The 27831-nt window shown below is 35.7% G+C and overlaps 1 protein-coding gene across 7 annotated transcripts in view; it reads right to left on the bottom strand.

The window, feature by feature from the left end:
- SLC8A1 (solute carrier family 8 member A1) overlaps positions 1–27831 on the bottom strand; it is a 244860-nt gene that overhangs the window by 216088 nt on the left and 941 nt on the right. For 6 of the 7 annotated variants that reach the window (XM_087961934.1, XM_026684296.2, XM_087961929.1 and 3 more), the window contains exon 2: positions 1464–3291. In XM_087961934.1, coding sequence (XP_087818060.1) covers positions 1464–3253 — 1790 coding nt within the window. In that variant the 5' untranslated portion in view covers positions 3254–3291. Of the gene's footprint in view, positions 1–1463; positions 3292–27251; positions 27342–27831 lie in introns of those variants that run through there. The other variant, XM_087961900.1, reaches the window with a different exon arrangement.

A 27831-nucleotide genomic window follows, 5' to 3' on the forward strand; every position in this document is an offset into this window, starting at 1 on the left:
TGTTTCTCTTTTATTTATTTCTACACAATTCAAGCTTAAAAATACAGGAAGGGCAATGTTTTAAAATATTACATAATTTCCTATTGCAACTGCCCTTATACATTATATTTCACTGACACATTATGCATTCAGAAAGAAAACGAAGGGCTTAGTTTAATTGCTGTGTGGCACACATACACAAAGGTCCTATGCATAATTTCCTAGAGCAACTGCCATTATACATCATATTTCACTGACACATTATGCATTCAGGAAGTGTGGGAGGGAGTGGGAGGGAGGGAGGAGGGGAGAAAGAGAGAAAGAGAAAGAGAGAGAGAAAAAGAGAGAGAGATCTCCTATGCACTCATGGCTTAATATGACTCAATGGCATACAATTATACAAAACCTCCTTAGATTAAGGACATATATTTCATGTATTAAGATTAGATGTTGAGGTTATGAACTGCCCATGTTAGGCTTCAAGCAAACAGAATCAATTTAACTGGTCCATCCATTTTGTTGAAGTTAGGTGAGCTTTGGGATAATGAAGAAATGGCTATAGGACTTTGGCCTTTTTTATTTTAACAACATTATCTGTTATCAGCCATACTGTAAGAGTTTGGGATGGCCCACAGTTACCCAGTAACTTTCATGATCAAATGGAGGCTTGAACTTGGCTGCCATTGCCTGAGCAAATACTTAAAACAAATACACATTAGAATTTTTCTTTCTGAGGACACAGGCAAAAGTATCAGCTGAAAAAAAGATGTGTGTATTTGTGGATTCCATACATACATGGGAAAAAAAGTGAGAGGAGAAAAGTTTCCTAGCAGCCAGGAAATGCTTATCAGCAATGCTTCCTTTTTAACTGCTTTCATATTTGCAAACTGTCAAACTTGGCTGCCTTGCCTAATTGGACCTTCCCCCCACATGGTAACATTCACTTCAAAGAGCAAACTATAAATGTTTCATAATGTCACAAAGGCTAATGACAACCCGCTCTGAACTTGCAACCTATCTGTATTTATTAGTCTTTTTCTTTTTGTAAATAGGAGACCCATCCTAAGCTAGTTCTAAATATAAGGCATTCTAGACCATGACATGAGCTCAGGATATGTCTGTGCTTACAAAAGGAAACTACAATTTTCCGCACTGCTTTTTATTACTCTCAGTTAATAATGCCTGGAATAACTGAAAGGGTGATAAGGTCATGGAGTAGTTTCAATGCAAGACATACTTTCATTTATATTCGCACATTCAGAATTCACTCATTTTGATCGCACTCTTTCACATACATACTATTTCATGGCACACATGAAATCTTCAGGACAGCATTTTTGAGCTATATTTTAAAGAAATGTCACTCTACAAGTGTCTTTAGCTTTTGATGCAGCATTAATTATGAATTGCTCTGAATAGAACATTTTATCAGATAGGCGAGCAAACAAGCGTTTATAAGCCCCAAAAGTTTAAGCGCTACTTACACAATCTCATCATTCTGAAATTCAAGCTCTCCATAGGTGTCCTCGAAGTCCTCTCCGCCTCCCTTGGCTGTGCCTTCAACTGTTTTGTATGGCACAATAACATTTCCTCGAGCTCCAGATGTCCGTAGCACTTTCACTTCCATGGTCCCCACACTCTCGCTTACATGAGTGACTGGTTCCTCAAAAGTAAATATGCCAGCATGATCATCATCAAAGATTGTAACTGTGGCTGTAACAGGTGACCCCAGGCAAGCTACAGTAGCAATGTGGTTGCCCTCTAGAACACCTTCTTCAGATTGCTCTGACACCTTCACATTATTGAGGTGAACAAGGAAATTCTCATCTTCCTCAAATATGTCATCATCAATTATACCAACTCTTATTTCTTTTTGTGTCTCACCTGGTTTAAATACCACTGTCCCTTCAGTGAACTCGTAATCAGACCCTGCATTGGCTGTGCCATCTTCTGTTCTGAAATCAACCAACACTGTTTTGGTCAAATCACCACCTCGACGAGCAATTGTTAGAGCTACTGTGCCACAGTTCTCAAGGCATTGGTAGGTGCTCTGCTCAAAATAGATCTTACTGACAGGGTCATTGTCTGCCACTTCACAATTGACCTCATGCATGCTGACTGCTTTTCGTGCTTGGTCAGCTGCATGTCGCTTCAATATGTTGCCAGCTCCAGTCATTAACCGAGTAGCCTGAATGCGATAAAAGGCACGACTCTTTTGTTGCTGACTCAGAACTTGATAATTAGCTAGTTCTATTAGCTGTTCAATCTCTTTGTCTGGATGCTTCTGTTTCAATTCCTTCAGGATTCTAGCCATTTCTCTCCTTGCTTCTTCATCGTCTTGATCCTTCTCATCCACCTCTAGGACTAGAGTGCCATCCAAGAAACTTTCAACATGGGAATTAACTATCTTTCCATCCATTTCAATATCAGCCTTAGATGGTGGCCCTTCACCCTCATGTTCAATTATCATGCCTCTCTGCTTTCCAGCTCTGTACTTCTTGTAGACATACTTGTAGAATAAAAGCCTTCGATCAGCAACCCATGCAAATACCACACAAATAGGAAAAAAGAAGAAAGTGAGTAAACCTTCCCAGACTTCTACTATCCCAGGTGATATAACTGACAAAATTAAATATAGCCAAGTGTAGGCAAAAATGCTCCAAGCTGCAGTGACAAAAAACACACGAAGATGTTTAATCTTCCTGATTTCTCCATCAGGAACAACATAAACACAAAGGGCTATAATGACAAACATATTAAAGGCAGCACTTCCTACAATAGTGCTTGGCCCAAGGTCTCCTGCCTTGAAGCCATGACCACACACTTCAATGACAGATAGGAGGATCTCAGGTGCAGAAGAGCCCAAAGCCATCAATGTTAAATTCGAGACAGTTTCATTCCAAACTCTTACTGTTGTCTTGCTGGTCTCACCATTGGGTTTCTTGATTGTTATCTCTCTCTCTTGGGAAGTAATAACTTCGATGGATGACATGAAACGATCTGCTATAATAGACACTCCTAGAAACATGTAGACCATGGCCACAAAGTATACAGTAGCTCTTGCTATTTTATCACCAAATGAAGGATCTTGAGGTTCCCAAACTGGCAAAATTACACCTTTCTTACAGAAATAGGTACCAGAACATTCTTGAGAATGATTGGTTTCTTCAGGTTGATGTTCTGTACGTACTTTGTCCACATGGCATAGCAAAAGTGCAACAATTAAAAGGAGAAGACCACCAGGCAAGGCAGTTGAATTCCTTAATCCCATCATGATTGTTCTGTCAGACCAATTTCCAAATCTTTTCTAACCTGCAGAATACAAAAATGTGAAATATATTACCAACATTCAACTGAAGAAAGCTGTAGCTTTTTTTCTTTCTATAAGATTCACCATTTAACATAATCTTTTACCTTCTAGGGGGAAAAACTGAATTTACAAAACTTCAATTGCTGAATTATATTTTTAAATCTATAGATGTACTCTCAAATAATAGTTTTCTATTCAACTTGTATTCAGATTAAAGTAATAGAAACAATGGTACAGGTTAATGGTATAGATTATTGAATATACAACTATATCATTTCTGAAATTGTATTTTCTGTTTTATAAATAAATAAAATACAATGCAATACTCAGTAATGTGTATCATACAGAATAGTTACATTTAATGTTTCTAAGATTGTGTGGACTTCAACTCCCATCATGGCTGGCTGGGGAATTTTGGGAGTTGAAGTCCACACATTTTAAAATTGCTCAGGTTGAGAAACACTGGTCCAGCTAGATGTGACAAAGCCTGAACTATTTTCCATACTGTCTACATACATATGGAAATCCCAAGAGCAAGTCCAAACCTTCTTTCTACAATCATTATCAGAATTATTTATTTCTATTTTGTGCATTATATCTTTTATCTACTAACTGATCCATAACAAGCATTTCTCTTTTTTATCATGACCATTAGTGTTTGCTTAGGAAAATTTGGGGAAAAATAATTAAAAGTTTTTGAAAAGTCTAAGTAAACAGTATTTTATTTTTAATAATATTTTCCCAGATCTCATCAATCTGACACTTGAAATCATTATTACGTAAAACCTATAAATGCATAAACTTCCATGGTTAAAGCATTAACATTGAAAACAGGATCAAACCACCAGGCATACTTGGGGTTCAAGTCGGCAGCCCACTCCCACAGTCCTTTTATCAAAACAATATGCCTTCATGCAATTCAGACATGAAAGGAAAGTAACTGATTTATTTATTTAGGATATTTATATTCTGTCTTGAGCTTTCTCATGATAAGTAGCAAAGAAATACAAAACCTAAAAATAGAAGATACAAAATCCTAGATAAAAATAAAATCCCATGGAAATGTAAAGACACATCTTAAGGCAAAGATTAAAAACATATCTTAAGAGTTCTGATGTCAGAGACCTCACGGAAACCTTCAGGTAAGCCAACTTCTTGGGGAATAGCAGAAGATTGCATCAATTCCCAGCATTGTTGAGCCGAGGACTCACTAGGCCTAACTTTTTAAAAAATAAAATAAAACAAGTCTCTGGAGACATTGTCACATCTTCCTGTTACAAATACCTCTAGACCCTTACTCTAAATCAGGGTGTCAAACTCGCATCACAGAGGCATCATGTAATGTATCACAAGTTTTTCCCTCTTCGCTAAACCGGGCATGGGCGTGGCCAGCACATGATGCATTCAGTCCATGGACCGCGAGTTTGACAGCCTTGCTCTAGATAGTGCTCTATATACCAGATCCAACCCTGAAAGAAGGACTTGTCAAGGCAGGTATTCAATTGCCTTTCTATTGCAATATAATTCTACTTCCACTTGATAACTTGTTATAGATTGCTCACAACAAAGAGAGACAGACTCTCATTAACAAGACTGGAAGAAGAAGTAAGCACACCTCCCTGGCTGCAGCATCCACAGATTCTTTCCACTTTTGTTGGAATGCCCAAAGCACTTTCACACTATTGATGCTTGTTTTTATCTAATTTTTAATACTATTTTGTATTTTTAAATAGTTTATACAATATCTTATATATTTGATAAAATGTTTATAAACATTTATAAAGGTTTGCTTTTTATAGCAGGCTTTAATTGACTACACTGCAGAGCCTTTTTGATGCGTAGCATAAAATTAGAATAAATAAATAAATAGGCAAGTATGATATTACCATGTTTCTTAAGTTATATATTGTAATCCACTGAGCTAGTTATAAACAATGATCCTGTCAGTAAGGTCTATTTTGAGCATCAATAATAATAATGAATACAACATGAAATCACAGTGATGAAATAGCAGTTAGAACACTAACATTGTAAACCATTAAAATTGCTTTTAAAATACCTGGAAAAAAAAAGGCCTTTATCTAACATTCTAAAAACAGTAATGCAAATAGTGTTCGCAGACAAGGCACCACAAACAAAAGACTTTGTGCTTGAAGTGAAGCTATGGGTATCCTAATTCATAAACATGGGAAGAAATATTACTTCACATACTTTTATTATTTATTTTATTGATTAGACCTCTGTGCTTCCCATCTCGTCTAGAGGCATCCAAGATTAATTTTGTGTAAGACATTTAAACTGTTGGTTCCTAGAGAAAAATGGTAGAGAAATCTAACTACTACTACTGCTGCTGCTGTTACTACTACTACTACTGCTAATTATAATTATATTGGAATTTTTGAGTTACTATGGTCTGAGAAGTTCAGATGGCACATGCAATGAAGACATGTATTGAATACTTTAGTCAACAGTTTAACTGCCATGCTTTGAAGTAGCTGATTCTTGATCATTTCCTAAAACAGTCCCACATATAATACATTACAATCGTTGATATGGAAACTTAGCAAAATATGAACAATTGTTGTAAAACTCTGTTTAGTTAGAGGCACAGTTGGTATATCAGCTTAAGCTGATAAAGGGTACTCTGAGTTCCTGATGCAATATCCGTTCCTTAAGTGAAGAACAACTACTTTTGGAACAGGATAAACATCACTTACTTGGGCAAGCAAACCACTCACAAAAAGGATTATTTCCGAGGGAGAAGGCGGAGCTTCGTTTTGGCGATACAGCTGTATCTCGGGGCTCCGAGATACAGCTGATATTTTCGCCCCCGGTCGGTCCCAACGGACCTAAACCGTCCCGTAGAGACGGTGACCGTGTAGGGCACATTTCCTGGATCCCAGGGACATCGCAAAGTCCCTGGTTCGATCTGGAAGAAGTCCTATTGCTGGCGGCGGAGAGGCAGCCTCCATAGCTGCTGAAGTCGGGACAGCTCCGGTAAGGAAGAGACGAGAGTGAAAGTGTGTTGGCTGGGTGAGAAACTTTTTTTTTTTTTTCTAATTAGCTGAGTTTTGAAAGGACACTCTGAATACAAGAAGAAATCTGTGAGATTTTTCTTTGACAAAACTGTATGAGCGGCGTTTTTTTAAAGGGATGTCAAATTGAGGCTTGGATTTTTTTTATTTCTTACTTTTTTTTTTTTTTTTGGAACTTCAGCGCAACTTTGTAGTTAACCGGACTGAATTTTTCTTATATATATTTGCTCCTTTTTGATTTTTTAATTTTTTTTTTTTTAGGATAGAGGCTCCCTTTGGCTATTGTTTTTTTCTTTATATATATATATATATATATATATATATATATATATATATATATATATATATATATATATATTAATACTTTTTCTTTTTGCTTAATTTAAAAAATGTTTTTTTGGCTGGTGGGGGGGGAAGTGGATTAAGAAATTCTGTAACACTGCCAACTAGAGGCTTGAAAATATTTTATTTGAATTGGAGAAGAACTTTGAAAAGACTACTTCTCAAGGACATTTCAATTTGATAAGATAGAGGGAGAGCGTAGTAGAATATTATTACATGTGTTCTCCTGGACCCTTATCAACATTTCAACACTTGAGGCTTGGCCTTGAAGCTTGTTGAGAAGAGAGTCATAATAAGAGCCTTGGACAAATAAATAGAGAGCAGTGTGGTTTTTTTAATCTCTTTTCAGTCGTGTACCCCTACTCACCAGCCTCTCTGTAAACCTTAATTTTAGTAATATTCTTATTTTTGCTTTTTATTTTAAAGGGAAAGCCTCAGAATTTTTTCTTTATTTTTCTTTTCTTTTCCTTTTTTTTACTGGGATTCTTTCTGCTTTTTTCATTTATATTTTTGGACCACTCTGCCTTTTCTTTTTTTTATTATTGAGACTTCCCAATTGGATTAAAGATTATTATTTTTGGTTTTTTGGTTTTTTTTTCTTCTTTCTATTTTTCATTTTTTATTTTGGACTACTTCATAATTGGATTAGGGTCTAGAAGAACCTGAAAATTTTCTTCTTCTTTTTCTCCTTTTTTTTTGTTATTGGGCTTTTTATTATTGGATTTTTCCATTTTGGATTATAATTGGCTATTCTACCAGTTGGATTAAAAGCTAAAAAGAATTTGAAGGTCTTGAAGCATCAAAATGAGCAGAAAACCCATATCTTCTGGCGTTTCTACTTCTACCTCTGCCTCCCCACCAGCTGGACAACGCTTGATTCAGACAATGTTGAAGCAAGATAAAGAACAAGAAAAAGTGACTTTACAGATGATTATGCAAGGAATCCAAGATCTCAAGACAAAATCAGATGCCATTGAACAAAGAATAGAGAATATTGAACAAAGAACAGGGAAGACTGATGAAAACATTGAAAATATTCAACAAATGATGACGAAGTATGATGAGAGATTCCAAAAAATTGAGGAAGAAGGTGAACAAAGAGAGGAGAAGATTGGAAATATTGACAGCAGATTAACAGTGGTTGAACAAGATAAAAGTGGGATGTTGAGGTGGGAGATGGAGAGGTCAGAATTCTATCTCAGATTTCAAAATATAGAAGAAGAAAAAGGACAAAACTTGGCTGCGATAATGATAGAAATTTTGGCGGATGCGTTGGAAATTACAGAGGAAAAGATGATGGATGGAATAGATGAGGTATATCGAGTTTTTACAAGATATGCGATGAGAAATAAATTACCAAGGGAAGTCCATATTAGATTTACCAAAAAATCCATCAAAACACAAATACTACAAGTTGTAAGAGAGAAGATATTGAAATACAAAAGCAAAGAGATTGTGGTTTTAAAACAAATACCCAGAAGAGTGAGAGAGATGAGAAGAGAATATCGATTCCTGACCAAAATGTTATTGAATAAGGAAGTGAATTATAGATGGCTGATTCCAGAAGGATTAATGTTTAGGTGGCAAGAACAGAGACATAGAATTGATTCAATTGAGAAAGCAAAACTTTTCCACGCATAATTTTTTGGAAGGAGAGAAGCAGAGGCAGAGAAAGAGGTCTCATTAATTGAGTTTCAAGAGGAACAACTGGAAATTGAAGAAGAGGAAGGTGTAGTAGGTGGACAGGTGGATAGTAAAGAACAGCGTGAAGTGAGATCCACAAGAGCTGTTAGACCTAAATATAAAGCATAATCATGGAAGAAGAAAAATTGATTACAATGAATATAAATGGACTCAATTCAACTGTTAAAAGAAGGAAAACTTTTCACAAATTAGACAAATTAAAATTTGATATAATTTGTTTACAAGAAGTACATATTAAAAAACAACATGAACAATTGTTAGTACAACCAAAATTAGGGAAAATATTTACTTCCTTGACTCAATGTAAGAAAAGAGGAGTGGTTCTATACATCAAAGAGGTCATCCCAGCAAAATTGATTTATACGGATGAAGACGGAAGAATATTAATAGTGGAAATAATGGACAATAATATAAAAATACTCTTGATTGCAATTTATACTCCGAATGATAAACAAGAAGAATTTTATAAAAAATTACACATGAAAATAACTGGACTGGACTATGTTAATATAATTATGATGGGAGACTTTAATGGAATTGTGGATAATAAACTGGATTATATAGCAACAACAACAAAGCAAAATAGAAAGACTCTCCCTAAGTCTTTTTTTAAAATGATAGATGAATTAATTTTAAAAGATATTTGGAGAGAAAGAAATGTTAAAGCTAAACAATATACTTTTTATTCAAATAGACATTTATCATGGTCCAGATTGGATATGATTTGGATCTCATCAGAATTAATATCTAATATTCAAGAAACAAATATTGAAACAAGTACTTGGGCAGATCATAGCCCAATGACAATTAAATGGAAGGGACAAAAAAAAAAAGATCGAGATGGACGTTAAACAATACTATTTTAAAGGAAAAAGATTTTACACAATGGATGGAGAAAGAATTGGTTTTTTTCTTTAGGGAAAATAAAAAGAAGATACTTCATCGCAGAATGTTTGGGATACAATGAAGGCATATGTTAGAGGTTTGATAATAGATTATATAAGAAGAAAGAACATTAGGAAAAGGCAAGCCACTAAGATCTTGGAAGATGAGTATAAAAGACTAGAAAAAGAATTACAGAAAATGCCACAGAAAAAGGAAATTAAATTGAAGTTGGATATAACTAAACATAAAGTGGAATTAATAGAGAAAGAAGAATTGGCGCAGAAAATTAGAAATGCTAAACAGAATTATTTTGAAGATGCAAACAAACCAGGTAGATGGCTAGCATATAAATTGAGAAAAGAGAAAGAATCAAGAAAAATATTGAAGTTAATAGATGATCAAGGCCAAGTTTGTTATGGTAACAAGGAGAAAAAGGAAATTGTTCGAGATTTTTATGGGCAACTATATAAACAAGAGAATATTGATGAAGAAAAAGTTAAACAGTATTTACAGAATGCTAACCTACCGAAGATGCCTAAAGAGATTGAAGAAATGCTAGAAAGCAACATAACAATGATGGAATTAACCGAAGCACTTAAGAAACAAAATAATGGGAAAGCACCGGGTCCAGATGGGCTTCCGGCAGAATTTTATAAAACATTTCAAGAATCATTGAGCATTCCATTGCTTGAAGTTATGAATGAAGCTATGTCAAAGAAGATGATACCTAAAACATGGTCAGAGGCTTATATTACACTTATTCCAAAAGAAGAGGCTGATCCACTGCAAATTAAGAACTATAGACCTATTTCTCTATTAAATGCAGACTATAAAATTTTTGCTTCAATTTTAGCAGAAAGACTTAAAAAATACTTAAATAATTTCATCCACCCAGATCAAAATGGATTTCTGCCAAAGAGACAAATTAGAGATAATATGAGAGTAATCTTGGATACTTTGGAATATTATGAGGCACATCCTGAAAAGCAAATGGCGTTGATATTTCTAGATGCTCAAAAGGCATTTGACAATGTGAACTGGAGATTTATGTTATTACTATTGGAACAGATGGGTTTTGCCAGAAAATTTGTCCAAGCAATGAAAGACATATACAATAAACAGACAGCAAAGGTAATGATGGAGGGAGAACTTACTGATTTTATTAATATAAGAAAAGGCACAAGACAAGGATGTCCCCTATCTCCTTTGCTATTTGTATTGACTTTGGAAGTGTTGAATAGAAATATTAGAGATGATAAAAGCATAAAAGGAATGAAAATTAAAAAGGAAGAATTTAAACTGCAAGCTTTTGCTGACGATTTAGTCTTTATTTTGGAAGATCCGCTAGAAACAGCTCCAAAGTTATTGGAAAAGATTGAGATATATGGTGAGGTGGCTGGTTTGAAAATAAATAAAGACAAAACAAAGATTTTGACAAAGAATATGCTACTGAGACAAAGAGAAGAACTGGCAGACCTGTTGAAAATCCAAGTTACGAATAAGGTTAAGTATCTGGGGATACATTTGACAGCAAGATGTAGCACATTAAAAGAGAATAATTATATTAAACTTAAACAACAGTTAGCTATAGACTTGAAGAAATGGGAAAACTTGCAATTGTCATTAATAGGGAGAATTTCAACAATTAAGATGAATATTTTACCCAGAATTCTATTTCTCTTTCAAACAATACCAATTAGGCTCGGAAAAGACTATTTTGATGATTTAAATAAAATTATGTTGAAGTATATATGGCAAGGTAAGAAAGCGAGAATAAAGCTAAAGCTTTTGCAAGATGCTAGAATTAGAGGAGGTTTTGGCCTGCCCAATTGGGAATTGTACTATCAAGCTGCAAGTTTGATGTGGGTTAAGGAATGGATAACATTAAGAAAGACCAGATTGTTGACATTAGAAGGTCATGACTTGCTGTTGGGTTGGCATGCTTTTTTATGGTATAAGGGAACTAAAACACAGGGTTATTTTAGAAGACATTATATACGGGCGTCTTTGTGGTTAAACTGGGAGAAGATAAAAAGACAATGTTATTTGAAAATTCCAGTTTGGTTATCGACTATTGAAGCATTTTCCTATCCTATAATTTATAAGAAGGAACAAACAGTTAGATATGGGGAACTATTGGATGAAAAGGGTGAACTTAAATCGATACAAAATTTAGAGGAACAAGGTATAAAGATGAATTGGTTTTCATATGCGCAAATACATTCAAGGTATGATGAAGATTCTAAAACAGAGGGATTCTATGATAAACAGACTGATCTAGATAAGATCTTGATGGGTACTGATGAGAAGGTGATTAAAAAATTATATGGTTATTTACTGGAATTTAAATTAGAAGAACAAGTTAAAGAAACTATGATTGTTTGGGGGAAGAATTTTGGATATGGGATTGATTTAGAGAAATGGCAAAAATTGTGGTCTCAAAATTATAAAATGACAATGTCAACAGCATATAAGGAAAATTTGTATAAGATGTTTTACAGGTGGCACTTTCCCCCGACAAGAATAGCAAGAATGTTCAAGAACAAATCTGAAAAATGCTGGAAATGTCATCAGATACCTGGCTCATATTACCATATGTGGTGGACTTGTGAGGACGCTAAAAAATATTGGACTAAAATTCGCATGTGGTTGGAAAAAATGACAAAGAAACGTATAGATTTGAAACCGGAGTTCTTTTTATTGGGAATCTTACCAGATACATATAGTAAAGATTTGAAATATTTGATTGTAAATATGTTAACAGCGGCTAGGATTGTATTTGCTAAAAACTGGAAAAATGAGAAAATACCATCACAGGAAGAAATTATTAAGAAAATATTGGAATGTGCTGAGATGAGTAGATTGACATTTGAAATTAGAGAGCAAGAGGATAAACAATTTTATGAAATTTGGGATCTTTTTTATCAGTGGCTAGATGACAAAATATGATAATAGAATGTTTAGAAAGTTAGATAGCAAGGAATACCTTCATTTTTTCTTTCGCCTATGTTATTTGACATTATATCTATAAAGTGTTTTTTAGGATAGATTTGGTATGATTATATGATTTGTTATAGAATAAACTGTTTAAAGTATTGTTATCTCATAAAGCATGAATGATTAAAAGTATAGTCAAATGATTTATTAATAGCGATATTAGGATATATAAGTTTGGATTGACAATATGAGTTATGTAATATAACTGTAATTGAGACTACGAAATGAATGCACAAAACTGATGAACCAACCGACACACTGTACGTACATAAGAGAGTTGATGTTTTAATGTTTTGTTTGTCTTGTTTGTTTGTAGAAAATCAATAAAATTGTTTAAAAAAAAAAAGGATTATTTCCATCTTCTTTGGATTGAATCTCAGTTGATAAGCTTTCATTACCCTGCCCTATATTAGATGAAATGGAAAACTAAAGTTGGGTGTCACCTGTATATTTGGTGACACTCCACCCCTGTCCTTGATAACCTCCTACATAGGTTTCACGTAGATGTTAAAAATAATACAGTCTTAAACACAATCACAGTCTTAATCATGGTCACAATGCAAATCTGTAATCCTTCAGCACCCTCTTCTTTAACTGACCATTCAAGCAAAAGTAGAATTAGAATAGTTCTGTCCTAAATGTTTTTTCTGTCCCAAAAGATACTACGGTCAGTAGTATTGAAGTCTAAGATACTGAATCAGGTTGTATCCCTCTTGTCCCTTTCCCAGGGTAGGTCATCCAATATGGAAATCAAGTGAGGCAGTTTCTGTTACAAATTAGCCCTAAAACCAGAGTAAATGTCAGCATTCCAGCGATCGCTGATTCCTATGCCTGTTTCCAAGTTGCCTATGACTTCTGTTTCAACTTCTGTTTCATTGAAGTGTACCCAGTGCTGATCAGCAAGCAATTGGCCAGGGACCCTGCTCATTCTAGAAAGGAGTTCTGGGAGTCACACACCAAGTACCCCTGGACGCAACCTTAGTCTTAATATAGCATGTTAAATATTATTCCCCACTGAGTACAGTTTCTTTGCAACGAAAGTAAAAACTGTGAGATAGGCTGCAAATATATTTAACAAATAATAAAATACAGCGGTGCTTAAAAGTTTGTGAATCATTTTGAACTTTCAGTGTTTCTGCATAAACAACATAAACTGATCTCTCACACATGAATGAACAAATATGTTTTCATTTCATTTGCTTAGTTAGGTTATCTTTATCTAAGAGGAATTGTGTGGAAAAGTGATCACATTTAGATCATATCTGATAAAAATATTAGATCATATTTAGGTAAAATATTGAAAATTCAAAAGGACTCCCAAACTTTTAAGTACTACTGTATATAATATGCTTGCCTTTTAAGCAATTGAGTCATAAAGGAGTTGATTTTACCTTTCTGGAAATTCTGTGAAAGTAAGTATCTACTTAGTTCTGCACTTATTTTTAATGTGTTTGGTAGCTCCTCTTGTTCATACTGCAGGCAGCATTAGCAAAATTTGCTGACCAAAAAGAAGTTGCTTACTTCCTTCTCTTGATGAGAGCAGGAGGTGTTAATAGATGCCATCTGTGGCATCACTTAACTATTATTTATGCAAATTGTGGCATTAAAAGTGGCTTGGGAAAGGCGCTTTCCTGACAGGCTCAAAATACCCAGACGACTGCAGAAGCTAATTTTTGCTGACAAAAAAGGTTCTTCCCAACTAAAGGACAATGTTAACTTAGGCTCAGGGGACAATGCATAGATTCACGCAACAGAACTATAGAAGGGGCAAAGTAGGAGGTGTCCGTGGATGTTATCTTTGGCACCCCATTAGTTACACAAATTGTAGTGGGAAATCTGATTTTTAAAAAGCTGGCTGCTGGGAACTTAAGATCGCAATTGAGCAGCCAGGTTTTGCTTTAAGCTTAACAAAGAGGTCGTTGTAACCTGCAGCACTTAGTTAACAAAGGCTCATGGGGGAGCACATACAAGAAAAATATACAAAAGCAAGACTATAGCAAAGGGTAGGACCCAAGGAATTACTGTGGGTGGGACTACAGATTTAGCCAATCCTAATGGGTTTTGTAAATTAATGGGGCAAAGGGAAGAAAACTCCAACAACCCCTCTCTCAATCCCAATTTTGAAAGTTGCTTTCTACTGTCTTGGGCAGAATATCGCTGGGATGGATCTTGGCCAGAAAGCAAAAATCCAGCTTGTCACTGAATAGTAAAAGGAAAACTTCTTCCTCAATTAATTACATTTAAATATAGGAAGAGGGTTCTTCTTATATTCAATGACACCAATATAGGTAGTCCTTGACTTACGACGGGTTACTTAGTGACCATTTGAAGTTACAATCACCCTTCCCAAAATGACCCATATTCGAGGGTCTGACAGCCAACCCCATGATTACATGATTGTATTTTGAGTGCTTGGCAACCAGCCCACATTTATAGAAGTTTGTAATGTTCCACAGTCACATGACCACAACCTGCCATTAACTTCTGGAATAGCTAGGAAAACAAATGTACAACAGATGGCAATGAGCCAGTCAATTAAAGACAGAGTTTAATATAAAATATCAATATATGTTTATATGGGGGTGGGGGTGTTAAATGGTAGCATTGACTGCCATCCTAAAACTTCTTCCTCAGCAATTTCTACTTGGATGGAGCTCTGAAATGAAAACTATATCCTATATTTACTGGGGGGAATACCTGGGAAAACATAAGGACCCTTCTCTCTTTTGCTAATGATATATCTCCAGCATTCTACTTTACACTAAATTAGCAAGAGACAGGTTGGGTTCCTCTGCTTTATGTATTTTACTTATGTTTAAAGTACACCTATCTCCCTCATACAGCAACTGTTACTATAAAGGCTTGATGTATCCAAATTGTTTTGTTTGTTTGTTTGAATGCTGCCCATCTTGCCAGAGGTGGCTCTTAATTGTACTACACTGTCATTGTTATGACATTCATTCAACACATCAAACATTACATAATCCTTTACTTCTGAATTCTCACATTTTCTCTGCTACAGGAAAGCATAGCAGCTGCAGTTTATTGAAAAGATGTTGCAGAAGACTATATATAATTATGATTATAGTCATATGATCCTAGACCCATAGGATTAGAAAGGACCTTCAAGATTCTCTAGTCGAACCCAATGCCCTTTGCATGAATTCTTATACCATCTTGGACAAATTGAAACCTCCATTACCCTTAACTTCAGGAAGCAGACTGCCCCATTGATTAACAGCTCTCACAATCAGGACATTTCTCCTTAGTTCAGCCTTCATATAACTGTTGCTTTGCCAAACCATAGTCAAAGGACTCTATGTTCAGATTTCAAATGCTATGTCATTACAAATGCCATTTTCTTCATGTAGTGGCTCCAATACTTCTGAATACTTATGGAGCACATTGGATGGCAGTGAAAGTCTCTGCCATTATAAACTATAAGGGAATATCACTACATTTTAAATGGAAGGCAGAGCCCAAATATAATAATTGAAATACTGATTTGAGATCCCTGTGTCATAAAACATAAAGATAGTACTTCGATTCATACAGTCCCTTTATTACAGATTGTAAGAGCATGATGTGTAAAAAAAAATCAATTTCATGTGTATTCAGTACTAGCTGAAGGATATACAGCACCACTAGGCCACACTGACTAATTTTATGGATTTTTTTACAAAGCTTCCAATGATAACCGAAACAAATTACTATAACTATCTTTCTTCTTAGCTTCTACCTATAACCTGTAAGACCAAATGCTCCATCACTTTTCTGACTCTGCTGTCTTGCCCTTTATCACCTGAGATCCTTCAGTAATGATCTAAGTTTTGCTAGCAAACTGCTTTTGCTGCCATTTTCTCTGTTATGGGAATGATATTAAATAGCAAAAACTTGTTTATTTGTGTGAGACTTTTTTTTACTTTTTTTACACAAATTTTCCCGAAGTCAAATTTTAAAAAATAAAGTAAAACTGAAAGTATAAATTAACAAAGGACTTTTGAAATACAGATAGTCCTCGAGTTACAACAGAATTGAACCTAAAATTTCTGTTGCTAAATGAAACATTTGTTAAGTGAATTTTGCCTCATTTTACAACTTTTCTTGCCACAGTTATGGGCTTCACATAATTTAACAACCGGTTCGCCTAGTGCAAAACTAAAAATGTGAGCCTGCGCCTTCTGCGCGACTTCAAACACACAGCAATTTGATGCATGCGGCTTCAAGCACACTTTCTCGGGCAGCCACGGTGAATAGAGCGGGTGAGGCATGGAAATCAGCTGGGCTGCGTGGGCGGAGCAAGTGAGCCATAATGATATATATATAGGATGGGATAGCACCGGGGCAGGTGGGCAGGCCCAGCTGGTGGTCGCAACTACCAATAGACTCAAGAGACTTGCCTTCTCTGTTGCAGTACCTGCTCTATCAAACAGCCCACTCACAAAATTTGGTTCACCCAGACCCCGTTAACTTTTAAAAAGCCATGAAGACCTGGGTTCTTCTCCAAGGGCTAGGCCAGGATGAACCTCTACTAACTATATAGAGTCTATGTCTGGTCCCCGGTGCGATATATTTTTTATATGTTATGGTTTTCTGCCATGTTTCTTTTACAGTATTTGTTGTTTTTAATTTTTATTAGTTGCCCCATGTCATCCAGCAAGTGGGAAGTCATATAAATTGAATAACTGAATGAATGGATGAATGAATAAATAAATGAATAAATAAATGCTGAACCTAGCTTAAAACTAAATACAAATGTTCATTTTTAAGGATGTTGAATTATGAATCAATATTTCTTCCATTTATTCAGGGATATTCAACCTAAGCAGAAGGCATAGTCGTTTTCTCACTGGTTTGACAAAATGTAGGGGAATAAGAAATATTGAATGGCTAAATTGTAACTTAGGTCATATGCACTTTTGAAACAAAATAGTAAATCACTAGTCTGTATGCATTTGTTCACCAGGCCAGTAACAGCTCTTGGTCAGAAACTGAGTGCCAAAATTGCTATGGTTCCTGGAAGATATTCAAGCTGTGAGGTGAATCTGCACGATAAAAAAATTTCATAGATAGGAGTCTGATATTGAAAACATTTATTTAAATGTAACAAATGTCTGCATTTAGAGAAAAGTAAACTTCAATCCAACAGATTCTCACAAAAAACCCAAATCCATACAAAAACACTTCTATTGTGTGATTCATAAATAGCAATACCTTCTGGCCTTCCCTTCTTTTTAACAAACATAATATAGCTCTTTAATGTAAAAATTATTGACATTAATTTTATATGCTATAGAAAATGAATGAATGAAAAAATAAATACATATTTTATTCATCTTCAATATATATGCCATTCTTCAGTGGGTTATTGTATGCTATTTTGGAAATGCCAAGATCAGAACAAAATACAACAAAATACAGAAATCAATCTAAGAACAGTACAATAGCACATTAAATAACAAAAAGCCTTATCAATAAAATAAAAATTAAAAGTGTTTAAAAGTCTGACTTGTTTTTAAGCATGTGTCTGGCTCTGGAAGAATAACAAGGCAGGTAGCAGACAAGTTTCTCTCAGGAGGCCATTTCCCAGGTGACAGTTCACAGGTGTATTTCAGTTGCAGTTGCAAGATTTGGAAAAAGACTATTTGCTTAAAGATTCTTTGCACTTTTTTCACATATAGAAACAGAAATTATAATATAGACTTTTCAAAAATGTCTATTTAAAACATGCTTGAACTAACCACACTAGAGATATCAAACTGTTGGCTCTTGTATAATATCAGGGCTTTAATTCACATATTTATAGAAAATATAGAACTACTTAAAAGGGCTGTATTCAGAACATAGTGAGATTACCTGTTCACTCATGTTTTGGGTTCTATTAAGAAATCAGCTGCATGGGGTTTCCCCAGTAAAACACTTCTGCTAATTCTAATGATATCACAGTTTTTCTAGCAGCATTATCACAGCACTAGGCCATACAATTATATTTATTTTACACCTCTGTTATATTCATTCCACAGAGACTTCTTGAAGGTAGCATACTTTAGTTGTAGAGAAAACACATATTTCATGCACTCAAAATAATTTTAAAAAATGTTCAATAGAAGAATTGTTTTCTATTTTAAATATGCCTCAAATGTACTGGAGTCACAATGGTTAACTAAGTAAGTTGAAGATGCCCTACAATGGCCAATCTGGGATGGCAACGATGACTTTGTTTTATCATTGAATCAAAAGCTAAGGCTCGGCACAACCTCAATTTAATTTTTTGCCATGAAATATTAAGTACTTATAATAGTTTGTACATGGGATAAGTTAATTATTGTGTTATGATGGCCAGACTATCAACTGGTGATTGTCTGGCCATGCTTCATTTCACTCCATCATTTTCTTCCTGAAGGATTCAGTAACCCAGTAAATTGGTCTGCCCCTGGGGATTTATAGAATCTAATGGATTGTTGATTGTTGAATTTAATGGATTGTTGAATTTCCAAAAAACAGAGGTGATGATCTTGTTGTAACCTTTATCGACTATAGAACTGGAAAACAAAATGGATCACTAACATATCTGCATATTGTTTGGCACCATGAAGCCTGGTAGCCTGTGTCATTCTTTGCTGCTCTGGACAATACAACATGCAAACAGAGGCTATGATACAAATGGTAAAAGATTCAGCATGGAACATCTGTGACTGTGCACAATCCTGTCTACTGTGTGGAAGGCTTAATTTGTGGTCTCCACTGCATCTTCAAGGAGCTGTCTTTTGCATGAAGGGAAGACAAGAGTTTATAAAAAAAACATTATTGGAGGCCTTAAGTATTTGTTGTGACAGATTTGTGAGACCGCTTGAGGACAAAATCCTTTTCATCTTGACTTTAAATGCTGCTTTTGTTACAGAACACACTGAGGTATCTAATGCACCATCCGATCTAATTCTATGGAAACATTTTCAGATTTTGAGAGTGTGGACAAGATGTTTAAACCTGTCCAGTTTGTCTGATCTATACTTCTGTCCATCTTGCCTTATTTAAATTAGTCAACTGAGCTAAGTGGATCTAATGATTACTAAATACATCTTCAGATAATTAATAGTGCCATTAGACTCAGAGGGGTACAGTAATGCGCTCCTAGTTGTTTAATAAGTAACCTTAAATGAGAGAGGGGAGGGAGAGAGGGAGGGAGGGAGTGAGTCTATTGATCCTGCTTCATTTTTTAGCAGCCATTGATATCATTAACTAAAAATTATCCTAGCTGTCTCTGGACCTGAAGGTCTTGAATTATAATAGTTTCACCTCTACTAGTAAAAATAGCTTCAGAAAGTAGTAGTATGAGAGCTTTCTCTGCATTCTAGCACAGGGGTCGCCAACCTTTTGGACCTCAGGGACCACCAAACTCATAATTTTAGATCCCAGGGACCACTAACTGGTTCTGTGGGTGTGGCCTAATCTGTGGGTGTGGCTTGGTGGTCATGTGACTGGTTGGGCATGGCCTGTATGTAAATATTATAAACATTTATATAAATATTGATTTTTTTATATAAAAAAGCAACTTTTACCCAAAATCAGGCAAAGCAGGCAGGCAGATTGAGTTGCTCACAGAATCACAGATTCATTCAGAGATCTATCTATCTGCCATCGGCTAGCTCAGTCTGTCACATAAAATTTGCTTACAAGCAAACTCATAAAATTTGCTAGCAAGCAAACTCACAAAATTAACTCACAACATACCATGTATGTAAATATTGATTTTTTTTTATAAAAAGAGCAACTTTTACCCAAAATCAGGCAAAGCAGGCAGATTGAGTTGCTCACAGAATCATTCAGTGATCTATCTGCCATCGGCTAGCTCAGTCTCTCAAATTTGCTTGCCGTGAGTCTGCAATGAATTTGCTTGCAAGCAAACCTAAGGGAGGTTCGGCTGTACTTAAAAGCAGAGCCAAAGATCTAAAGACTAGCTAGAAAGCAAGAAATCCAACCATTTCCTGCTTCCTAGCTAATCTAAATCTCCCAGCACAGCAGAACAGATGATGGTCGGAAAAAGGAAAAATAGCAATTTTAGCAGGCAAGTTTGCCGGGTAAGGAGTGAGTGGGCGGGGAGCATTCTTATGGGCCATGTGGGCGGTACAGCCTTGTGTTTCTGTGCAGCTTGGATTAATTGCTTCGGGGAGGTGCTCTGGGGGTGAGATTTCTCTGCGGCCCACCAAAATTTTCTCATGGCCCACCGGTTGGCGACCGCTGTTCTAGCAGATATTTTATCCCCAGCACAATTGTGGGAGGCAGTCATCAGGAATTTCTTGAGTAGATATCATCAAAACACTCATTTCTACTTCTCAGAAGAAAACTGTGTATGTTTGAAACCAACAGATAGAACACAGTGACAAGATGAGCAATGTAATAGGAGCTTAATCTTGATAAGAGCTAGACCTTGTGGGTAGAGAGTTTCTGGAATTGAAATTGCCTGTTCTGAACAAGTTTTCATCCTTCAGGAAAAAAAAACATTTAATTTGGAGGTTTGCTTATATTAATTGTTACTCAGGTGAGTTCTGTGACCAAAAACACCAACCACCAGTTTCACTTGTTATGGACTGGAATAATCTAGCAATAGCTGATTATACACTGGTAAATCCAGATTGCACATTATAATTTGCCATATAGCAACAGCACTTAGATATACTATACTGCTTTATAGTGCTTTACAGCCCTCACTAAGTGGTTTACAGAGTCAGCATATTGCCCCCAACACTTTGGCTCCTAATTTTACCCACCTCAGAAGGATGGAAAACTGAGTCAATCTTGAACCTGGTGAGATTTGAACTGCCAAATTGCCTGCAATACTGCACTTGACCACTGTGCCACCGTGGCTCATATACAGTGTTATCCTTCCCTTTAATCTGGAAGTAACTACTGATAGTTTGTGATGACCAGACTGTTGAGTAGGGCATCTGACTATGCACGTTCTGCTAAATTGAATTAGCTGCAACCACCTTTAGTGATATGGACTGGATATGAACTGCTTATGTATGTATTAAGTGTCAGATTTCTTTCTGGCTACATTCTCTGGAAAGCTCTCCTTGTTGTTAAAATATCTACCTACTGTACATACTTCCCTTTATGGATATTGAATGAATGGTTGTTTAGGGTTTTTTTCCTCAGAATTTTTTAGTTATGTTTTTACACTGTTTGAACAGTTTCTTACTGTATTTTTTAAAATGATGTACTGTAAAGAGCTGCAAGATGAAAAGCAGCAGCATATGAAAATACATCCAGCAAGTAAATAAATAAATAAAGTTTGGCCAAATGCTTCAGGAAGCTATCATAGTTGACTATCTTAAAAATGGTATTGAAGAACTAACAGAGGTAATCTATCCATGTATTGATAGTCATCTATGAAAATAATTAAAGCAAGCTGTTTCTGCTGTAAAATAAGTTTGAATCCAGATTGCAACAGATTCAGTCTAAGGACTTTACCCCAATAAAATGATTGGGAAAATAATTTATTACAGGGTATGGTTGAGATAATGCAATTTGACAACTTTTACAGAAGATTGACCTGAACATTTTAGCATTGTTAACTTTTAACTTTCCATGGAAAAAGCATTATTCATCCATTCACCCTACTGCCAATAATTCCTCAATTGATAAGATAATTGTTCTTCTTTTAGCAAGCTGTAAAACTGCTAACATTTGCAATCTTCTATATGAATTTGATCATATCAAAATGAAGCAAAGACTTATTTAAAAATAACCACCAAGCTTTTTCCAAAAATGGACAAAAGCCCAGAGCATTCTGAACATAATTTCAGTACAAAACATCTGTGGACAATCTTTTTCTTTCCTCTATTGAATATTTTATGTTAGAGCTATTACCAACCATGACAGGTCTTTCTTTATCCAGTAACCATTCAAAACAAAATCAACAAGCAAAATGTAAACATGGTTACCTAAATATGTCTCATTATGGATATAACATGCAAAACGAAAAGTTTAGACCATCATCTGTGCTGGAACCACAGCCAAATTATCAGGCTCAGGACTTGATTTCCATAATTATTTTTTATTGTTGTTACTGTTACTGTTGTGCATTTGAAATTAACATTCCATCGGCACTACAGCACACTATACAAGACAGCAAACCCAAATAAGGTCATGTGTGCCTCCTGAATTCAGTTAAGTAAATTTAATACTATTCATCAAGTTCCATAAATTTGCAGTTTTTCTTGCTAAACATTCATTTTTAAAATATGCTTTTAATTGTTATGCAAAATGATGTTTAATACTGGTAATGTTTCTATTTGTTGGACTATTATGAATTGCACTGCAATTAAATTAGAAGAGGTACATTTTATATTCATAGAACACTGATTATTGCTTTAAAAAAAGCTTAACACCGTGCTATCTTACAAAAGATTATTCCAAGACAGAATGTGTTCTAACAAACAAATTGCTGTATGAAAGAATGAAAAAAACATATATCAATACTCAAATTCCTATTACCTTATTGAGCATAATTTTAGTTGTATAGCAGAAATATAAAAAGGCAGCACAAAGAATCTTTGAACCCTGGAAATTTTATTCAGGCATCAGCCTAGTTTTTGAATAATCTTTTCCAGTTTTATGGATTATGGTTTTGAACTGTGATTGAAAGGAAACTGTACTTTGTACCAAAAATTTGAACGATGTTTGTTTGTTTTTAGAAATAAAAATTAGAGGGTCCCATTTCTTCATTCCAAGAAGCACTGTAAGAACCTCAAGCACATAAGGACTGGTTGGTGCTACTCTATATATTTTTTTAGCATGACAGATGTAATTGCACTTGGAACTTCTACTAGCCTTATTTCTCATTTTCCCTCATCCATATGACAAAGCAGCATAAGTATCATTTAACCTACCTGTTCCAATTCTAAAGAATTATGTTTGTTATAAGGTAAGCCAAGTTACTTTACAAATTTATATTGCCAGGAAAAACAATGATACTACCATAATCTCTCCACTTCATAGTATCTATCTGTTCCACTAATATAATGGCACACAATTAAGCCATAATAGAGATTGTTTGATTTTGATGGTTTGATGCTGTGTTAACCTTGCCATTATGGATTCTATCACACAGTTTATGGATTAGTAGGTTATATTAACCCAAATGGTTTTGATTTATTAACGTGCTTAAATAAACTGTGGTTTGGAACAATACACAAACTCAACAAATAATGGCTGAATTTTCAAGAGCATGCCAATAGTTGAATCAGAATAAAATAGACTGTGTCTATGATTGTACCATATTAGTACTTTCATGAAGAAGTCTTTCAAATGTAACCTCAACCTGAACCCCGAAAGCATAGATTTAGAGATGAAAATTCAACTGAAGAAGGCCATGACCTATCCTTGTCAGATGGACCAACTATGTTAGACAGAGCTAATTTAGCCCCTTTGAATTGAGGATGAAGAAAGTCATATTCTATGCAAAAAAACATTGTCTATACAGGTAGTCCTCAACTTATGTCCACAATTTGTAAGTGTCATAAGTGTGAAAAACGGTCATAAATCACTTTGTTCAATGCCGTTGTAACTTTAAATGAACTGTAATTATAAGTTGAGGACTAGCTGTGTATTTGTTAATGTTAATAGGTTTTTAACTGTCACCCTACAACTATATTTTCTTGTTATTCTGTTTTTATTGTACATCATTTTAGACATATTTTACTGTATATCATTTTATATACATTCTCCTTTGGAGAAATAGCCATATATAAAATAAATAAACTTGTCAATCTTGACCTAAAAAAGGACAGCATAAAGCAAATTTTCTTTACCATTGCCATTTTCTTTACCCAGAAGGGCAATGCTTTGTGCCTGAGGTTACTATCCTGCCAAAAAAATGTAACATCATCAATGATGAAACTTTCCAAATCTGAACTGGAATTCTGGAGTTGCAGCCCCCAAATTCCTGAAGTTACCACATTAGGGAAAACATATTACAGGCCAATGTTTCTCAACCTCAGCAACTTTAAGACAATTTAAGAATTCTGGGAACTGACGTCCACACGTTTTAAAGTCGCTGATGTTGAGAAAAGCCAGCTGCTGCCCTGAGCAATGGTTACTGCCTGTACATTTTATATTCCACCTCCACTGTGGTCATTCCATCCCTGAATATTTTTTAAATAAGACATGTGAAACATTACAAATATTCATAGTACAGCATATAATTTCTCAGTAGCAGTACTATTGCAGCTCAAGAAAGGAATTGTCACCACTACCAAAGTTGCCGTCTCAAGTTATTTTAGAGCAAATAAGAGTTCTGTCAAAGGCCACATAAAAGCAAAAGTCATAATATCCCCTTTTTCAAGGCAGCATATATCTAAGTACCAGCTATTGGGCAACAATGGTAGTGGGTGGATTATATTTCCTGTTTATGATCTTCCCTAAATAGAATAAGCCAAAATATTCTTACAAACTGAATCAAATGTTTAGATGTCCAGAGCAGGATATTTCAAATATTAATGTTTCATCTTTCTGGAGATATAACAGAAATACATACCTCTGAATCTTTCTAGCTTTGTACTTAAGGCAGCTGATTGGCCATAATCAGAACTGATTCTGTTTTTCATGACACAGAAAGTAGTAGCAAGCGGGGAACTTATTTATAGGATGTCAACATGACACTTTTTAACTTGCCCCCAAAGGAGGAGAACTATACAATCACACAGAAAAATGTGGGAGGTTTGGCAATATCAATTGCTAGGTATTCGGTTTTGGTATAAGAAAATCTTATTTTCAGAATATGTTTGACAAACGCAAAATTGGCATAGATTACAGATAGATCAAACAGATGGAAAGTGGGAGGAAAATATCAGCCATCTACCCAGCTGATTAAAGAAGAAAAGACAGACATAAAGAGATTGATTGTATATGCATGTGTGTATTCCTATCTATCTATAAAGTCGTAATGAAGAAAGTAGCAACATTAAAGGTATCTATGGAGTTTTTTAATAGCTTGTTTCTTATCCCTTATCAATTTTCAGAAGTTTGTCAGTCTTCTATCACCACCTACAGCCACTTCAGATGGTTGAAGTATCTCACAGAGCCGAAGTAAAAAAAATCAAGCTGGCTCTTATTGCAGAATAAAACTAAAATTATTTATAAGATGCTGCCACCTATCCATCATTTTCCTTGACAGTAATAGAATCCAAATAATATCAATCTCATATTGCTCAGAAAGAAAACTCAAGGTTGCGTGTGATTCTAATTATTTATTCTATGTCAGGAAATTAAAAAAAAAATACCTTAAAGGGGAAAAAACACATGGAGACACAGCTACTGTAGTGAGTTTATTAACAGGCAAAAATGTCCAGTGTACTAATTGAAGCAAATTAACAAGATTTAAACAGTAGTTTGCTTTTACTTGTGAGGCTGAGTAGCTGTGATGGAAAAATGAAGAAAACTGAAGAAAGCCATGGAAACATATTACTTAGTTAATACTCAACTACAGCAAAAACTGACATTCTGCATTTTCTTTGGATTTTTGTATTTCTTTTTCTCATTTCCTGCATTATATAGCTAATTATATAATAAACATTTTTTTTTTCAAAACTGGACTTATTCTACTAAAATTCTGCGGCTTGGATACAATTAGTTTTCTTGACCCAATTCATGTATGCATACGTGGCAATTGCTAGTTATTTGCTCAAAGTAGTACCAACACTTTGGATGATTTCATTTTAAGCACCTTGCTACGAACAGACACACACCTTTATATACCAAAACAGACACACGCCTTTATATAGGAGAAAAATGCTATGCACATTGCATGAGCTTCAATGCGATTGGGGTAGGGCTGAAAACCACCTTCAAGTGTCCGTCATGGATACTATAATTTGGTGAAAGCATGGTGATGCGAGAGCACTTGGCTCTGTTGCAGATTTGCATGCATATAAATCTACCTTTGTAGAGTGAGTGCTGATTTAACGCTTTACCACACTGAAGTCAGACCATGAATGCCAAAAGGCACCAATGGGGATTCTTTTCCAGAGAGTCCAGGATTCACATTCCTAGAAAAATGTGAAATACTTTCCTTCTATATCCCGGCTCTTCTCCTACAATCCTCCTGCTAGGTCTGGGAGAAATGCTGCATTCACATCACCCGGCCGCCCTCCCCCCCATGCCCCTCCCCAGCCCCTCAGTAGTTTCACAATGTAGCGGTGCTATTCAACCACTCTTTCGTTTTCAGATGTTGGAGGAGGTAGGAGGAGCACAGAAAGGGGGATTCCTTGCAGTGGGTGTGTTCTGCAGACATCCTGGAAAGGGCAACCTGGATCCATGCTTGATCACTGTTTTTTTTTCACAGCAGTGCTTTTTAGGGGTGATTTTTTTTTTCTAAATCAATCCATCCTTCCCTTTGTCTCTGTCAGTCAGATAATATGTGAGGGTTATCGTTCCTTCTTTGCTGCTCCCTTTCTTCCCCAGAAGCACACCGATAGCCTCCCTTTGCAGATCCCATGCTTTTCCTCCCCTTTCTGCAGACAATCATATCAAATCAGTTGTTAAGGACAGGAAAAAGATGATTCTTTAGGGTTTGCGTAAAGACTGCATTTAAAAAACCTTTAAAATATTATCTGCATAGGCAGACCCATAAACTGACCCTCCAGATAGCAAAACCTGCACTACCATTTCTAATTTGTTGCAGTGTGTGTGTGTGTGTGTGTGTGTGTGCATGCATGCATGCATTTTCTCTAAGGAGTTTCTTATTATCATTATGCCACTATCGTTATCTTTTAAAACATACACATGCAAGCACACAGACACACATTTGCTACTTTCCCTCCCTTCCATGATAGAGGGAAATATAAATCTCTGCTCCAAACCATTCATTAGCTTTGCTGCAGCACTGTCACAGAGAAAACACTGCCCAAAGAAGCTGCCAAAGGAATCCTAGTCTGAACATGGTCCCCTCTTTCAAATGACACACATGGAATTACCACAGCCAGCTGGATTTATTTTACCTTTTTGCAGCAACAGGTCCCTGGGATGCAAGGGAGAATCTCAGAAGCGGCACAAAATCCCCTGAAAGTTCCTACCCTGGACAGCTACACAGGTAGTAAAGGGAGAGGAGGAAAGGGGAGGGAAGATGGGAGGGGAAGTGGGTGTGTTTACAAAGAGATGTGTGCAAAGGGAAAAAAAGGGGGAGCAGACTTGAAAAGGAACCAGTGGACCTTCTAGATGTAGACAGGACCAATCTGACACTTAGCACCTCTACCTGCTGCCTACCTAGCTTCGATTTTCTATCCTGGTTTTGCCCTTGTTATTTAGGAACTTCCAAGAACAGCTATCTCTCACCATCAATATTGGAGTAGCTTATCCTAACACCCTGCAATCGCACACACATCACATCCTCTAAATATTATTACATATTATTACAACCTTGGGTCTTTTAGGTCAAGTGCTTCTTTTTCGATTTTTCCCTCTTAGAGGTCTTGACTACAATGCCTATCAGCCGTGGCGAGCAAGCACAAAGCCTACCGGCTGAGGGCGATGGGCTTCGCGGTGAGAGTCCTAGGCGAAAGCACCTTTTGCAGACGCATA

Source organism: Notechis scutatus, chromosome 1 (assembly GCF_049901735.1).
Source record: "Notechis scutatus isolate UNSWTSFEM ecotype Mainland chromosome 1, rNotScu1.2, whole genome shotgun sequence".
NCBI classification, from domain to species: Eukaryota; Metazoa; Chordata; class Lepidosauria; order Squamata; family Elapidae; genus Notechis; species Notechis scutatus.